At 42.9% G+C, this 17538-nt stretch overlaps 2 protein-coding genes across 2 annotated transcripts in view; one reads left to right on the forward strand and one right to left on the reverse strand.

Moving 5' to 3' along the window:
- The first annotated feature begins 1571 nt into the window (after positions 1-1571).
- LOC115103782 (histone-lysine N-methyltransferase 2D-like) lies at positions 1572-9370 on the forward strand. Its single transcript, XM_029624711.2, has 11 exons — positions 1572-2113; positions 2269-2401; positions 2846-3074; positions 3161-3621; positions 3771-3887; positions 4073-4187; positions 4450-4559; positions 4666-4805; positions 5781-7459; positions 7557-7658; positions 7893-9370. The coding sequence occupies exons 1-11, from the start codon at positions 2040-2042 to the stop codon at positions 8561-8563; spliced, it is 3831 nt and encodes a 1276-aa protein (XP_029480571.2). The 5' UTR covers positions 1572-2039; the 3' UTR covers positions 8564-9370.
- A 5494-nt stretch (positions 9371-14864) lies between these two features.
- The window catches only part of LOC115103783 (integrin alpha-X-like), a 33254-nt gene continuing 30580 nt past the window's right edge, over positions 14865-17538 (reverse strand). Inside the window, exons 24-31 of the mRNA XM_065006253.1 lie at positions 17432-17510; positions 17081-17188; positions 16943-16984; positions 16697-16822; positions 15544-15657; positions 15416-15445; positions 15206-15316; positions 14865-15107 (exon numbers count right to left, since the gene is read on the reverse strand). Coding sequence (XP_064862325.1) covers positions 15054-15107; positions 15206-15316; positions 15416-15445; positions 15544-15657; positions 16697-16822; positions 16943-16984; positions 17081-17188; positions 17432-17510 — 664 coding nt within the window. The 3' untranslated portion in view covers positions 14865-15053. The remainder of the gene's footprint in view (positions 15108-15205; positions 15317-15415; positions 15446-15543; positions 15658-16696; positions 16823-16942; positions 16985-17080; positions 17189-17431; positions 17511-17538) is intronic.

Consider the following 17538-nt stretch of genomic DNA (forward strand, 5'->3'; position numbering starts at 1 on the left):
TGTTACTCCAAGTGAATGAGCTGTCGGCCTGAAACCTCTCTCTCCATATATCAGTAAGATCAAACAAAAAAGTATTAAACCCAAATTCTGATTGGTTGGCCTACTTGGGGGCCATCTATCAGTTTAATTATCTATTTTAATGTTAAAGTCCCCTCCTATCAATAATAACGAATTGGGAAATTTAGATAACCAATGAAGTATATGTATCTCTATAGATTCAAGCAACTCATCATTCTCATGTTTGGTGTTGAACCCGTAGAAGTTTACAGTAATGAGCGTAATGTCATTGTAACTGATCACAAGACAAATAAAGTGACCAAAGGGGTCACATTCCGAGTGTAGAATATTACCACCAAAGGTATTTTTCATTGTAGTGACACCAGCGGAGCGTTCAGATCCATGGAAAGATTAAATATCGTTGCCCCACGGTGACCTCCAGAAATTGGCATCAGCCGAAATTGAGTGAGACTCTTGAAAAAAAGCAAAAATCTGTTCGAAATTGTTTAGCAAATAAAAATAAGGCCTTGCGCTTCACATTGTTTCGTAACCCCCTAGCATTAAGAGAAACTATAGACAAAGACAAAACAACAAAGATTATATAAAAGTATAAACTGTAGTAGGATGAGTCAAAGACGTAGGAGCAGTGAACGTAAACGATAAGGAACCGAGATCTGCACCATTTAAGTCCATTTAAAGTGAAAATAGCTTATTCCATAACCTTTGAGCTAGACGTTATCTGGCTTTGAAATTCAACTCAACTGACAATTATGTTCAAGACCCAAACCAAGGGTTCTTGTAGTAAGAGAGACGAAAAAAACCCTTTAGTGTAATCAGGAACTATTCTGAGAAATAAAATAACAAATAATAATTTAAATAAAAGGGTACCTACTATTTTAAGTGCATATGAAAACTGATCAGAAAATAAGTGAATAAAAAATGTTTTACATATAAACGTTCCTAAGACCTTTTTTGGAAATAAGTATTAATAACTAAATAGAACAATAACCGTGTAAAGTCCGAGCAGACCTGTATGCCCTTTAAAACAGTATCTTAGTTACTGTATACATAAAAAATAAATACAGCTTTCAATCTTCTTCGGAAGTTTGTAAACAAAATAGGTTTTCTGGTCATACAAGAACAAACTAATACATTGAAATACCTGAGTATTCCTGAAAAATAGTCACCTGATGATTGTTAGGTAAACAACATAAGGAAAATGAGAATACCATGGCTGAAACCATCAACCTGTTCCTTCTAGTGAGATTTTAGGGAGGAATATGGATTTCTGAACCGTTGATGAAGCCTAGTCCTCCGACGAAGTAAGCAGCCTTTCCCTCATTTCGTGCTATCTTGATCGTTGGCCACAACTTGTTCCTTCTTTCTATGTCCTCCGGGCTGAGATGGTCGGCGAAACGCATACTATGGCTCTGAAGGAAGGCGTTCTTCCTAGCAGCTTTCCAGACTGCATCCCTCTATAATCTGGCAGTGAAGAGGATGACGATTACCCCTAGGTCTTGAATCGTTTTGCTGTGCCCTTCGAGCAGTACTACTTCTGAAGGAACGCAGTTGACAAGTAGGCGGCGACGTGGTGCACACGTGCTCGGAAGTAAGCAAGGAAAACGTCATGTCTTTCTCTGGCGAGCTGTTTGTCTGGCGATAGCACTGGCTTCGTAGTGGAAATTATATTTTGGGAGCGTTTATCGTGGAAACATTACGAAACGTGTTTGTGCTGTGCGCTCATCTAAAACGAACCGTTTGCAAGTGAAGTGCGCGAGCGTCAAGATAGAGCGGTGCAGGTGCACGAGCCGACACGCATGTACAACGTTGTCTGCAGTGATCATTAAGCGCTACATTATTTAGCTATAACCTCGCCAGTTTGCCAGCTACTTTTTTAACCCGTTAGCAAGTTACCTGGCTAGCTACTGCAGTATATAACTATGACCTAGACACATTTTGTAGTGGTAATGAATGAAAACCACTCATTTCTATTTTGAGGAGAAGAGTAAGGCCTACCCGACACAACATTGCATGTCAGCAACATGGCGTTCACCAGCCTTTTTTCAAGTCTTCCAAACAAAGAATTTGACCCGACGCCTTGTGAGCCGATGGAAAGGTAAGCTACTATAACACAAATAGTCATTATTTCGAATGTCTCTCTTCTACTATGCTGAATTAATGTAACAAGCTAACTAACCTAGTCAAGTATTTCAGCTTTGACTTGGAATACATAGCCAACTGAGAATTTATTGTTTCTTCCATTTTTCTCAGATTTCAAAGGGATGAAGGGCAACTGGAACCAGTTCAACTGAAGGGGAACGAAAGGGATGCCCAGTCCAGAAAGTGGCCATTGCAACGGGGTCAGCAGAGTGGCCCCAGGAAGAGGAAAAAGGGGGACCAACAGGTGAACTTGTCATGTACTAAACATGCTGAATAGGCCAATTCAGAATGGAGAATTTTTTTTTTGCTGAACATTGACATAAGCCTAACTAACATAGGCCTATCTTGTGTTTGTGCCGTGTTTTATACTACTAGGCAAATTGCACACCACATACCTGTAGATCAGGCCTCTCCGACCCTGTTCCTAGAGAGCTACTCTCCTGTAGGTTTTTTCTCCAATCCCAGTTGTAACTGATCTGGTTCAGTTCATCAACCAGCTAATTATTAGATTGAGGTGCGCCATATTAGGGTTGGGGTGAAAACCTACAGGACGGAAGTTCTCCAGGAACGGTGTCCGCAAGCCTTACTGTAGAATATAAAGTTAGTATAGAAATAGGCTACAAACCGTTACCATTTGGTATTGCCCCTTTTGATGTTGTAACGTTACCCTTTTTGTGTTTTTCTGCAGGAGCAGTGTGGCCAGGCCAAGAAAAGTAACCTTCATAAATGCCCACCACAATCTTATAAAGACTTTGACTCTGTGGCCCGAGACTTCATGGTGAAGTGTGATTTCGAGCAACCAAGCTTTGACTTCAGTAGAGAACTGGACTTCTACAGTGATAGCAAGGAGGGTGCATACCCAGGTCATGCTACAGAGAAGTCGGGTTGGAAGAACATGAGGCCCGGAGAAGCCATGGGTGTGTTTTTATGGATTAACCCTTTACTATTCGCAAGGTATTGACTTTAAAATGTGTGTAGGATTTTAATTTAACTGTTTCCACAGATCCTGATCAGAACAAGGATGTTCAAGGTGTAAACAAGAAGAAAGGACGGGAGCAGAAGAAGCAGCGATGGGAGCCTCAGCAGCAGAGACTTGACAACCAGGCCAGAGGCAGAGGGGCAAACTCTGCCAGGAGGGGTGGGGATTTTACCGGACTGGGTGGACACGGAACTAACCAGCCCAGAGACTTCTCCAACAGGGGCGGCGGTGGCTCCAACAGGGGCGGCGGTGGCTCCAACAGGGGCGGCGGTGGCTCCAACAGGGGCGGCGGTGGCTCCAACAGGGGCGGCGGTGGCTCCAACAGGGGCGGAGGTGGCTCCAACAGGGGTGGAGCGGGGAGCAATAGAGGCCGGGGCTGTGACAAGAGGGGCAGTTTTCTCCGAGGAGGTGATTGGTCAAAGCGAGGCACTGACCGGTCACGTAGTGGTGGACGACAGTTCCCAGATGATGGACGTTTAACACTGGTAATTCAAAAGGAAATCATGCAAACTTCCTTGCCAATTTCCATAGAAATGTAATTTGTAGCTTTACAGTGCTCGGTTACAGCTAAGTAACCCAAGTCAGTGATTTCAGTCTTATGTACATTTTCACAGCTAATTCCAACCTCTTCCAGGAAACTTTGACAGGAAAGGGGAAGAAGAACATGACAAAGGAATTCAAAGACCAGAATGCTTTGGAGATTGACGGCAGGTTAATCTGTCGACATTTCCTCAGGGGAAAGTGCATCAAGGCAGGTTTCTATATTTTATGATTAGAAATTGTAACAATATTAATGGCCAATTGACAAATTGAACCTAAACCCAATATATCCAAATGATAGTCAGGTATGTTGATGTTGACATCTTTTACAGGAAATACTGTCAGTTGCCTGACCCATTTTGTTTAGAGACCCCGTCAACTTATTTTGTTTTGCAGGGTGATGACTGCCAACTAGAACATGCTCTGGACGTCAACTACTCGATCAACGAAGTGTGTAAATTCTACGTCCAGGGATCCTGTTCGAAAGGAGAGAGCTGCATATACATGCACAATATCCTTTTCTCAGCTTATTCGAAATGTCCCTTATGTAGTGGTTGCCACTGGGTGGGTGAGGGGGAAATGACTGTACTGTTTATATACTGTTTCCTTGTGTATCTGTCCTACTACCTCTTGTTATATTTTGTGAAAAACTTCACATTTGATCACAAAACAATAACTTAACGACCCGTAGTGGACTGTGCCTTAACAACAAAATGGATGCCGTAGGGGTGGATGCAGATGTTTTTGCTTTCTTTCCTTGACCAAGTACCCACAGAGTTTCCCCTGCAAGTTCTTCCATACTTACGAGAAGTGCTCCCAAGGAGACCAGTGCAGGTTTTCCCATGAACCTCTGACTGAGCTCACCAAACAGCTACTGGAGGCAGTCAGTAACTGTCTACCCTTAGATGACACTCTTGCCCTTACACACGGACATATTGTTGCTTCCTGTGACCATTATCTACTAACTAGGGCTTATTTCTCCTATGCAGGCATTGAAGAGGGACAAGGACATTGAGGAACTGGCTAAAAAGGACAAGCCAATCTGCATGGAGGAGTCAGTGGCCACAAAGGAGTCGGCGTCAGCTGAGGAGACAAAGCCTGTCATTAACATGTTCCTGAATCCCCTAAGGTTAAGAACGCGAGTGCGCGCGCACACGTTTCTTTTACTGTCCTTGTGGGGAGCTAAAATGTATTTCCATTCATTTCCCCTAACCCTTAATCCTAATTGTAAACCTACATTTATAGTAGTCCTAGTCCTGAGAAATGTCCCCACGAAGGAGAATTTCTTGTTACACTATCCTTACTAGCCCACACTCCCCAGTAGTGTTAGAATAGTAAACCCCCCACACCACAGTAGTGTTAGAATAGTAAGACCCCCACTCCCCAGTAGTGTTAGAATAGTAAGACCCCCACTCCCCAGTAGTGTTAGAATAGTAAGCCCCCCACACCCCAGTAGTGTTAGAATAGTAAGCCCCCCACACCCCAGTAGTGTTAGAATAGTAAGACCCCCACTCCCCAGTAGTGTTAGAATAGTAAGACCCCACTCCCCAGTAGTGTTAGAATAGTAAGACCCCACTCCCCAGTAGTGTTAGAATAGTAAGACCCCCACTCCCCAGTAGTGTTAGAATAGTAAGACCCCACTCCCCAGTAGTGTTAGAATAGTAAGACCCCCACTCCCCAGTAGTGTTAGAATAGTAAGACCCCCACTCCCCAGTAGTGTTAGAATAGTAAGACCCCCACTCCCCAGTAGTGTTAGAATAGTAAGACCCCCACTCCCCAGTAGTGTTAGAATAGTAAGACCCCCAGTAGTGTTAGAATAGTAAGACCCCCAGTAGTGTTAGAATAGTAAGACCCCCAGTAGTGTTAGAATAGTAAGACCCCAGTAGTGTTAGAATAGTAAGACCCCCACACCCCAGTAGTGTGTTAGAATAGTAAGACCCCCACACCACAGTAGTGTGTTAGAATAGTAAGACCCCCACACCACAGTAGTGTGTTACAATGGTAGTGTGTGTATGTGGATGAGCTTTACATTTTACACTGTTGATAGTAAATGAAAGTTATTCACTCGTGTTTTATTGATTGGCTACATTTGTCTGGATTTCAGGCCAAACTTTTACAACAGTTCATCACCCTCTGAGCCACATGCTGAGGAAAGTACCCCCATGTGTCAGAATGAAGTGTCAGCTGAGGTCGTGGAGAAGGAAATTGCCCCTCCTACAGAGTCCATTCGGTCTCCTGATCCTCCCCCAAGCTCTCCTGGCTTTAAGGAACCGGTTTCTTATTCAGTTGAGGCTGTGCTTGGGTCCCATAGGCCCCTGGAAAAACCCTTCCGCAGCTTATTTGCAGCCTCTATCAGCCAGACCTCACAGACCCAACCAGATCCTCTCACAACTACATTAGTTCCTCCAGACTCTATCCACACTCCTGATCCACCCCTAAACTCTACATGCGGCAAGAGAAATGTTCCTTATTCAGTCAAAGCTGTGCTTGGATTCCAGAAGCCTGAAGAAAAACCCTTCACACAGATCCAATCAGATCCCCCCAGCACTACATTAGTTTCTCCAGACCCCATTAGTTTGTCTGGTCCTCATCTGAATAAGAGGCAGGCTTCTTATTCAGTTGAGGCTCTCTCTACGCCCCAGAAGCCGGTGAAAAAAACCTTTTGCAGTCTCTTTGCAGGACCTATCAGCCAGACCTCTACTAGACCTCCCATACAGAACTCTGCTAATTCTCCCATAAACATCCCACGCTGTACGAGACCAGCTTCTTATTCAGTTAAGGCTGTTCTAAAGTCCCACAAGCCTGTGGAAAACCCCTTCCGCAGCCTCGTTGCAGGCCCCATCAACCAGTCCTCTCGCCACCCTGATATACAGACCCAACTAGATCGTCCTAGCACTACATTAAATCCTCCAGACTCCATTCGGCCCCCTGATCCTCCTTCAGTCTATAAGAGGCCGGCTTATTATTCAGATAAAGCTGTGCTTGGATCTCCTAAACCTTTGAAACCATCCTTCAGCAGCCTCTTTGCAGGCCCCATCAGCCAGACCTCTCCCCAACCGCCCACTCAGTCCCAAGCAGATTCCTCTAGCGCTACATTTGGTCCTTCAGACTCTGCTCCTCCTGCAGGCTGTAAAAGGCTGGCTTCGTATTCTGTTACGGATGTGCTTGAGACCTATAAGCCTGTGGAAAACCCCTTCCGCAGCCTTTTTGCAGGAACCATCAGCCAGACCACTACCGACGCTCCCTCACAGTCCCTAAACTCCCCCTGTTGTAAGGCACCAACTTCTAAAAAGCCCATGGAAAAACCCTTCCGTAGCATCTTTGCAGGCCCCATCAGCCAGACACCCAAAAACCACCCTCCCAGACAGACCCGACCAAATCCCCCCAGCACTGCATTTAGTCCTCCAGACCCCATTCGGTCTTCTGAGCCTCTGCCAGTCTGCAAGCGACGGACATCCTCAGTTGAGGCTGTCAGTGAGTCCCAGAAGTCCATGGAAAAACCATTTCGTAGCCTCTTTGCCGGCCCCCTCACACAGACTTCTACTTCTGGCCATCCAACACAGACCCAACCAGATCCCCCTAGACATTTCACTGCTGAAAGACCAGCTTCTCATTCACTTGAGGCTATGTTTGAGACTCAGAAGCCAGTGGGAAAACCCTTTCGAAGCCTTTTTGCAGGCCCCATCAGCCAGACAACCCTCCCTGACCCTCCAACACAGACCTGGCCATATCCCCCCATAGTCAAGCCTAAACAGAAGGAGCGTGACCCAACACCATCCACCGGTAAGGCCCTGCTTTACTCAATACAATACTTTAAATGTCCCTTTGTGGGAAATGCACCTATATTATTGACATTTCATCACCACTTCATGGCCTCCAGAGCCGTCCACAACCCATTCTGTTCTGAGGACCCTCTTCCTACGCCTGAGCCCATGCCGCCAGGAGGGAGAGCAGGCAATCAGTAACAGCTGCAAAGATCCAGGTACAGTCAGACACTTCATGCTAGAAGTAGTGCATTTGTCCTTAAATGTTTTTTATATTTTTTTACATAAATGCATTGTGGTAAGCTTGCATAGATATTTTTTATACTTATTTTCTCTCACCTACTTCTGGCTAAACTATTAGAATGTTTTGGCTCCTAGTGTGTATCAAAATATATTCAGGATTGTCTCTGTTACCGTTGGAAGTGTGTTAGAACTGTTGTGACCCCTTTCAGGAGGCGATGGCCTGTGTTCCAGTGAAGACGAAATCACGAGAGGATCTACTTCCACAGGACAGCAGAGGCAGAGCCAGGAGGTGGAGGATGTTGATGAGCTGGAGAGTGAGCGAGAGGAGCCGGAGGAGTGCGTTCTGAGAGATGAGCTGTTAGTAATTCCATTAGAGCCATTAGTGCCTTACGTGCCACTTGGTGACCCTCGCCACCATCGGCAGGCTGATATCACCCTGCCACGGTCCACCTTCGCCCAGGACGTGGTGTGGTCCTTTGAAGACCTTGCCCCTCTTACTCCCCTCTCACTCCATCACCAGCCGTCTGTCCCTCTGGCCTCCCCCTCTACTGAGAGAACATCAGGTTCTGCTGTTGGACTGTCCAGTCCTGCAGGACTCAGGCCACAGCCTTCCCCACAGGACTCCAACTCTCAGGAGGCTGCAGCAGAGCATCTCATTCCCTCCAGGAATTCAGGTAGGAGACAGGTCCAGGTGGATACCCCCGGCGTTCACAACCTACCGATCCAAGCGATGGTACGGATCACTCGACATAACACTGATGTACAACCAAAGAGACTGTCTGGACAAATGAGGTGCAAAAGTGGCAACGTGGGTGAAAAGAAAACACTGAAAGACCTTTTTAAGACTTTTGACCCCACATCATCTCCCTTCGGACAGTAACTGCATTTGGACTATGGCTCATATTGTATGCACTGTCGGTCAATGGACTACGCACCTAATGACTTACACAAACACTTGTCCTTCATATGAATGCTTTTGCTCTAGTGTATTTTCCCGCTAACAGATCAGAACAGCAATTCATTGCAAAAATGATTGTGTAAAATGCAGGACACCAATTATGCATGCACACACAACCCTCCTTAACTACATTTGATGAAGTGTTACTCCCATATCTTTACTTAGCAACAGCTAATGTTACTGATGAATTGTCAGCCTAGTCTGTCTCTGTGAATTGTTTTGGGATTTTCTTAGATGAGGCATGTTGATGTTTTTTTTACAGACTAAATCATCAATCATGTACATTTTTAAGGTTAAAAAAAACAAATTACGTTTTATTTACTTTTTATTAAAGCAGAAAGTAACCTATTGGAACAATTAGCCAGTTAACTAGTAACTAACCGTTGCCCTCTTCCTCCACTCCTGCTGACTACATTTCCTCTTATTTGAAGAGTGAACAATGGGTTATTACTCAACTGATTCTTATTCCTGTGTGGAAAATGTCATTATTTAAACTAATGGCGCACCAGTTCTGCTCTGCATGTAGTGCTTCTCTTTTCTTATAGTATGGTACTGTGCTGTGAAAAAATATTTGCCAACCCTTTTCTAAGTGCCTCTACTTTTGCATATTATTTTTTATACTGAATGCTTTCAGATCTTCAACCAAAACCTTATATTAGATAAAGGGAACCTGAGTTAATAATTACAGAATTACTACTTATTTCATAAACAAAGTTATGCAACACCCAATACCCCAGTGTGAGAAATTAATTCCCCACTTTTTTGAGAAAGCCTTTGACGTAATCACATTGAGTGATTTTCCTGGTTCTGTGGTCAGGTCGGACTATATTAATTTATTTAGCAGTTTGTCGTGGAAATTTCCTGTATTTACCAAATCATGAGAGCAAATCACACACAAGTCAGAGTTAGTTATCACAAATCCATCTTTAATTATATGAACTCCATCACAACCCTGTGACTCTCAGATCAATTCAGTGTCTATAAATGAATTCTCTGAGTCCCCTTACACATTGCAACTGAGATCCTTTATAGCAAAGACACACATAGCCAGACAGCATTAGGCATAATTTATCGTTCAGCTTTGTCTCCTAAACTATGTTCTTTCCTCAAACTCAGAACCTAAACAAATCCTCCATATCAACAGGCATATATCAAATCCACCCTATCTTGACAAGATCACAGAGACACATTGACTGGCACACAGACATTGTGGAGCCAAGAGATACACGCTTGACCTCTCCGGCCTAAGTAAGTCCTGACATAGAACAGATAACTGCAACCCCGCCACAGTATTATACAAAAATAAACATTCTGATGAGAAGTAACTTACAAACATATGATGAATATAAAACATCTTTCCTATGTTACCAACTAATTCTGATTATTCCCCAACAAGTTATTCTCTTTGGGGACTATTCCGACCCAAGTTAAGCGCACGTAACTCAAACTTAATTCCCTTAAATGCACTTTTCTCTCTATGCATATTCTGACCTTTAACTTAAGCATGGGAACAGCAGGTTATTCGTCTGCTATTCGTTCAGATCAGAGTGGAGATCGTAAGACATTAAGGTGTGGAGGTGTGTCTAAAGATATGCTCTATTTTGACCTCGACTTAATTCCACCATCTTTACGCGTGAGGAAACGTGTATACGGTCGAGCGAACCTACCGGTTTTAAGTGGGAAAAGCCGATAATAGATGTCTGTAGTTAATAGAAATAACAGCGTTCTCCATCTACTGTGATGTATAAATTGATAAGAGCTAGGTAAATGAGTAATCCGCTTGGAGACATGGCAATTGTTTTAGATTATTTTTCCCTACGATCACTGGAGACTGAAATCAGTCATATGGAAGCAAACTGAAAATCATGTCAACGTGCTTATTGTGTTGCGGCCCCTTTTCCACAAAATGCTCTGCTGTTATTCACAATTGTAATTGAAGGCCCTAACTTTATGCCTCAAGTCCACCAGATGCATCAAACTCTGCATTCCGGCGGAAGTCCTTGTCAAAGGAGCAGTCCGCAACGCTATGTTGGGGGAGCCGCACTAGGCTGCGGTGCATTCTGTGTACTTCATGCGTTATACACTGCTCAAAAAAATAAAGGGAACACTAAAATAACACATCCTAGATCTGAATGAATGAAATATTCTTATTAAATACTTTTTTTCTTTACATAGTTGAATGGGCTGACAACAAAATCACACAAAAATGATCAATGGAAATCAAATTTATCAACCCATGGAGGTCTGGATTTAGTCACACTCAAAATGAAAGTGGAAAACCACACTACAGGCTGATCCAACTTTGATGTAATGTCCTTAAAACAAGTCAAAATGAGGCTCAGTAGTGTGTGTGGCATCCACGTACCTGTATGACCTCCCTACAACGCCTAGGCATGCTCCTGATGAGGTGGCGGATGGTCTCCTGAGGGATCTCCTCCCAGACCTGGACTAAAGCATCTGCCAACTCCTGGACAGTCTGTGGTGGATGGAGCGAGACATGATGTCCCAGATGTGCTCAATTGGATTCAGGTCTGGGGAACGGGCGGGCCAGTCCATAGCATCAATGCCTTCCTCTTGCAGGAACTGCTGACACACTACAGCCACATGAGGTCTAGCATTGATAAAGTAATCCCTCTCACCCCCCCCCCCCCTTAAAAGATTTAGATGCACTACTGTTCCACTGGATGTCATAAGGTGAATGCACCAATTTGTAAGTCGCTCTGGATAAGAGCGTCTGCTAAATGACTTAAATGTAATGTAAATGTAATTGTCTTGCATTAGGAGGAACCCAGGGCCAACCGCTCCAGCATATGGTCTCAAGTGGTCTGAGGATCTCATCTCGTTACCCAATGGCAGTCAGGCTACCTCTGGCGAGCACATGGAGGGCTGTGCAGCCCCCCAAAGAAATGCCACCCCACACCATGACTGACCCACCGCCAAACCGGTCATGCTGGAGGATGTTGCAGGCAGCAGAACGTTCTCCACGGCGTCTCCAGACTCTGTCATGTCTGTCACATGTGCTCAGTGTGAACCTGCTTTCATCTGTGAAGAGCACAGGGCGCCAGTGGCGAATTTGCCACTCTTGGTGTTCTCTGGCAAATGCCAAACATCCTGCACGGTGTTGGGCTAAGCACAACCCCCACCTGTGGACGTCGGGCCCTCATACCACCCTCATGGAGTCTGTTTCTGACCGTTTGAGCAGACACATGCACATTTGTGGCCTGCTGGAGGTCATTTTGCAGGGCTCTGGCAGTGCTCCTCCTTGCACAAAGACTGAGGTAGCGGTCCTGCTGCTGGGTTGTTGCCCTCCTACGGCCTCCTCCACGTCTCCTGATGTACTGGCCTGTCTCCTGGTAGCGCCTCCATGCTCTGGACACTACGCTGACGGACACAGCAAACCTTCTTGCCACAGCTCGCATTGATGTTCCATCCTGGATGAGCTGCACTACCTGAGCCACTAGTGTGGGTTGTAGACTCCGTCTCATGCTACCACTAGAGTGAAAGCACCGCCAGGATTCAAAAGTGACCAAAACATCAGCCAGGAAGCATAGGAACTGAGAAGTTGTCTGTGGTCACCACCGGCTGCGGAACAACTCCTTTATTGGGGGTGTCTTGCTAATTGCCTATAATTTCCACCTGTTGTCTATTCCATTTGCACAACGTGTGAAATGTATTGTTAATCAGTGTTGCTTCCTAAGTGGACAGTTTGATTTCATAGAAGTGTGATTGACTTGGAGTTACATTGTGTTGTTTAAGTGTTCCCTTTATTTTTTTGAGCAGTGTATTTAAAACACAGACTCCAAGTAGTGCTTTGCTTTTCAACTAGCTAAAAGCTAGCGTGTCAGGAACGAAAAATGCAGCATAGACATCCGGTAAAACACAACTCGTATGCATCTGGTGGACAATGGGCATTAGGCTTCTAAGGCTGAACCAGCAGAGTTTCTGTACTGTATACACTTTAGAATGTTTTAATTACAGTGCCTTGAAAAAGTTTTTGGCCCTCACCACTTTTTCACATTTTACGTCACACAGCCTCAGATTTTGATGCGTTATAGATTGGGAAATTGAGTCATTCTTCTTCAGAGTACGCCCCCCCCCCCACACACAAAAAAAGAAAATGGTGACAGTTCATTTTATGTATTCATGCCTCAAGCTGTGTCAAGTTGTGGAACGGTGGACTGCAATTTTGAGGTCTTTTCACAGATGTTTGATGAGATTAAGGTCAGGAGTCTGACTGGGCCGCTCAAGGACATCTATTTTCTTTAAGCTACTCCAGTGTTGCTCTGGCAGTGTGCTTTGGGTCATTGTCCTGTTGAAAAACAAACGTCCACATTACATTTTTTGGCAGAGGGGAGCAAGTTTTTATCCAGCATTTCTATCTATTTTGTACCATTCATCCTCCAATCAATCCTGACAATATTGCCAGTCCATGTTGCTGAAAAGCCACTCATCCCGCTTGGCGTTCACCAGACTTTCTGCCACAACTGCAGCATCTTCTAAGGGACGTTTTGCAAACTCTTTGCAGACAAGGATTTTCTTCACCCAGGGCTTCATCCTTGCCTCGCTCCCATAAAGACCCTTTTTGTAGAGTGCCTTGTGGAATGCTTTGGAGACTGTTGATACATCAACATTGTCCATTGCAGCTGCTGATTAATATAACTCGGTCACAGTTGGCCTCCCAGTAGCTTCCCTAAGAAGTGCCTTTCTTGTCCGGCAACTAAGTTTTGAGTGGGGGCCTGATATAGGGAGTGTCGTGGTGGTTTTAATTTTTCCACTTGGACTGCACTGAGCTCAGGGACGTTCAATGACGTTGAAATGGTCGTGTACCCTTCCCCAGATTTGTGCTTCTTTTATAATCACATCTGACTTGCTCTTTCTTTTTTAAGTCTCTATCATACAGAGAGCGGTATTTATCCTTACAGATTAATAAGGCAGGTGATCTATTCATTTCTTACAGCTTGGAAGAGGATCAGAAGTCCAACAAAGTATGACTTGAATAAATATATTGCACCTGAGCAAATGTACGCTTGCAATTAAAAAGGGTATAAATACCTTAATGGCTTCCATTTAACATTTTCAATTCACCATTTCGTACATTGCACCTGGGTTTGCCACCATGAAGACATTACAAAAGGCACATAACTACAAAGTATTGATAATTTTGATCATCTCAAAGCACTAATATCCAGCACAATACATTCAATTTTTTTATTGAACCTTTATTTAACTAGGCAAGTCAGTTAAGAACATATTCTTATTTACAATGACGGAAAAGAAAACACAAAAGGGGGGCCTCCACCCCCACCAAGCCTACATGTTGCGCAATAATTTGGGAGCATGGTGCACGGCGGCTGGACCGTTGTCATACAGCTCCATGATTAAGGTAGGACTATTGTTCAAAACTTTATTGTACACTTTATACACCTTTCCAAATTATGTATTGAATTTGACAACTTTCAGCTTGAATCAAACCACCTTTTCTTTCATCAATATATATTGTGTGCCCAAAGGCTCTCTAAAGCTGTGTTTTTATTTTTATGATTCATACTTTTCTAACCCCAAAAATGTCCCTAAATAAACCGGTTGGTTCTGAACCGGCCATCTAATTATATGCATATTCATCTTTATCTTTCATTGATCCATATATTCTGAACACGTTCTCTATGTCTAGCCTGTCGACAAATTCGAATTAAAGCCACACTATTTAAAGGGATGGCTTAACATCAATATTGAACCCTATTGAATGACAACTCCAGAAGGAAATCTGTTGGCCAGCAAGTGGGAGGGTTTTCAGCTGTTTAATTTATATGTATACAGTGTGCCCAAGGAAACCATGCCTGCAAAGGCCATTGCACAGCTGCATAAGTTGTCTGGATACCAACTACTGCGTAGGAAAGGGGTGCGTAAGAAAAGGCATACATTTCCTAAATCTGAGTTGGGCCCCTTAGAAAATGTAGGCCCTTCTCAGTATAATGGTTTGATTAATACTGAAAGTTGCCATTCAGTAGTTCAATACATTAAATATTGGATCATATTTACATTAGATAAATGTACTGAAAACCCTATTGATTGAAAACTCCATGAGACAATCTGGTTGGCCAACAAGTGGGAGGGTTTTAAGCGGTTGAATTACATGTATTCAGTGTGCATAAGGAAGCAACATAAGTCTGAATACCAAGTACATTTCCTAAGTCTGAATCGGCCTGAGTTTTTTTGTTGTTGCTTAGACTACTACTCCTTTAGCCTGCATCTGACACATCCTGTTTCTCTTTTGGTCCCTCCCCTACCCCCTCATTGCAAGCGTGGAAGCCATTTTTTACTGTCTGAATGTCAACAAGGAGAGGTTTTGGCTCTGCTTCTCCAAAGTGTTAGCATAGACATTGTTAGCCTTAGCAGTGTCATCTTGCTCACTCTATTCCCCTTCATTCTCTTCATTATCAAGGCTTTTTCTCTGGAAACATCCCATCTGAGTGGAAAGGAAAAAACAATGTTGAACAGTTCAACAATCAAAGTGTTGGTCCATTACATTGCAGAAGTAAAGTTTGTCGCAGCTTTGATACTCACCATATACATGGCCATTGTGATGATGATCAGGAGGAAGAGTCCTACTCCAACTCCTGTCCCTATTATCAGGTTTCTATGGGGAGGAATGATGAGCTCAGCCTGAACATCAATCTGGAGGTATACATTTTGAGACAATAAGTGACGATGGAACAAGCATTTTAAAAACAGTTCTTATACAGTGAATCAGTTTAATTCCACAAATGGAATTACCTGTGTTTGGTGGAAGCTTGAAGAGTTATCCTAATGAGCAAATAAATACATACAAAATTGATGCTTTTGTGAATATTTGCTCAATAAATATTTATATCTTTGTTTTAGGTTTTTGACAGGAAACTTACCCTTGGGTCACTCGCTGTCTGGACATATCGTCTTTTGTCATAGCGGAGTTTGACAAAACTGATGAAATGGACTGTTTCTCTCTCCCCAGTGAATTTCTTTGGCAATGACAAGCTCTGTAGAGTGCGAGATTGTTAGTAGAACTAGGTGGTAATTTTACATTAAATGGGATGTTACTTGCTTCAGTTCTTAAAATATTTTGTAGTAGAAGTGTTCTGAATTCAGATTTAAATAGCAGAGAAGTTATATAAAGCTCTAAGTTTTTGTCTTAACTTGTCGGGAAAGTGGTCAAAACTGCAGTTGTTTTAAAAAAAAAAGTTCAGACAAAGTAGTTGTGGTTACTAGAACATCTGTCTGATTTCAGATATGAATAGCGGAGAAGTAGACCCATATGTTATATCTAAGTTGTGGTATAAAAAGCTTGGAAAGTGGTCAGATTTTCTGTTTGTCAAAGTTGACAGAAAATGTAGTCAATGCAGTAATTAACAAAGCTGCATCATTTGATGGGTAGAATCAAATGGGTAGATGGGTAGAATATATTAAAATGGAAAGGCAGAGAAGTAGACCAAGATGTCATACCCTCTAAGTTGTTGGGAACGTAGCTTATTTGTCAGTTAATAAGCAAGGCAAGTGACACGTTCCTATGTCATACTTCTGTGTATCATGAAACCGGATGCCTTTTATGACGTTATTGTGATAACTTGTGCTACGATTTTGCCCATTTGCAGACCAATTCAAAAAGCCTACAAAAGTTCAACTACAAGGCTACTTGCCACATCTCTTGCATTGTGTATTCAACAGTGGGAAGTCAACTTAATGAATTAAGTTGATGAGGTTATTCTGTATGTCTTGAATTGTATAATAGAATGTTGAAATTCATGGGAGTCTGTAACAATGGAACCTTTTGAAGAAATCCCATGGAAGTGGATGGAGGACAAAAATCTCAATACTTTAAAAAAGTATAATATATATCAATAAGTTGTATGCAAGCACACTGGTCCTGACCACTCTGCACGTTTTAAATGGTGTAGCGTGCTAATGAATAATAAGTATGACAAAGATTTAAAGAGGGATGTTTGCTGTCCCAAAGTCTCGTGAATTATTAGCATGTTGTTACTCTGTACCATCATTTGTTCAAGTTGTCTTAATACAGACCCTTGCATGTTGATCAAGGTCCTTGAAGGAAACATTTCCAGACAGCACAAATGTAACTGTCAAAAACTTCTCCAAAAGGAAACTTTCACACTCGATGGACTTGCAGTATTTTTCTGGAGAGCAGTACTGTAAACACAGTCGGAAGCAAAATGTGTGTTTCAGTAACATGATTTCTATACGGAGTTGTAATCTGATTGAATAGGTTACCAACAATGTCAAGAGTGAGTGGCATATTTGAATACTCACCTCTGTTGTTGAATTGATCATCTTTCCACATTGAGTATGGTTCTTAAAAGAAAAGAAACTTATATTAGGCTGTTTCCTATTGAAATCAATTGTGTCAGTAAAATGTCAGCATTTTTGTAAGCAATGTGAACAATTTACCTGTAAGACAGATATTTGGTAGTCCTTCATTTCAAATTTGTGCTCAAGCTTAGTTGGGAAAGTGAAGGTGACTGTGATTGGTACAGACTTAAATCCCAAGTTCTCCACCTGTAAACAGTGGGACATTTAATCACTCACCCATACTAACATTTGTATAGAGATTTCATACAAAGGCATTTGTCACAGAATTTGTAACAAAACATAGACCTTAACTCCCAAAAGACCAAGGTTAGAGTGACAGACATTAAAATTGTTTGTTTTTGGAGTATAATAAGATCGCGCACGTTACCCCCACATCGTGTGAATCACACTTTTTAATGTCAGTCACAGCAATAGCAGCTGATTGTTTACCTCATATACATTCACCAGTCTTGTAGGTGATGTGTCCTCCAGAGTAAAGTTCATGTAAGTGGTGGAGTCTTGGGGAAGGCTTCAACAACAACAAAAAGATAAGTCAT

The sequence above is a fragment of the Oncorhynchus nerka genome, linkage group LG21, assembly GCF_034236695.1.
Source record: "Oncorhynchus nerka isolate Pitt River linkage group LG21, Oner_Uvic_2.0, whole genome shotgun sequence".
In the NCBI taxonomy this organism is placed as follows: Eukaryota; Metazoa; Chordata; class Actinopteri; order Salmoniformes; family Salmonidae; genus Oncorhynchus; species Oncorhynchus nerka.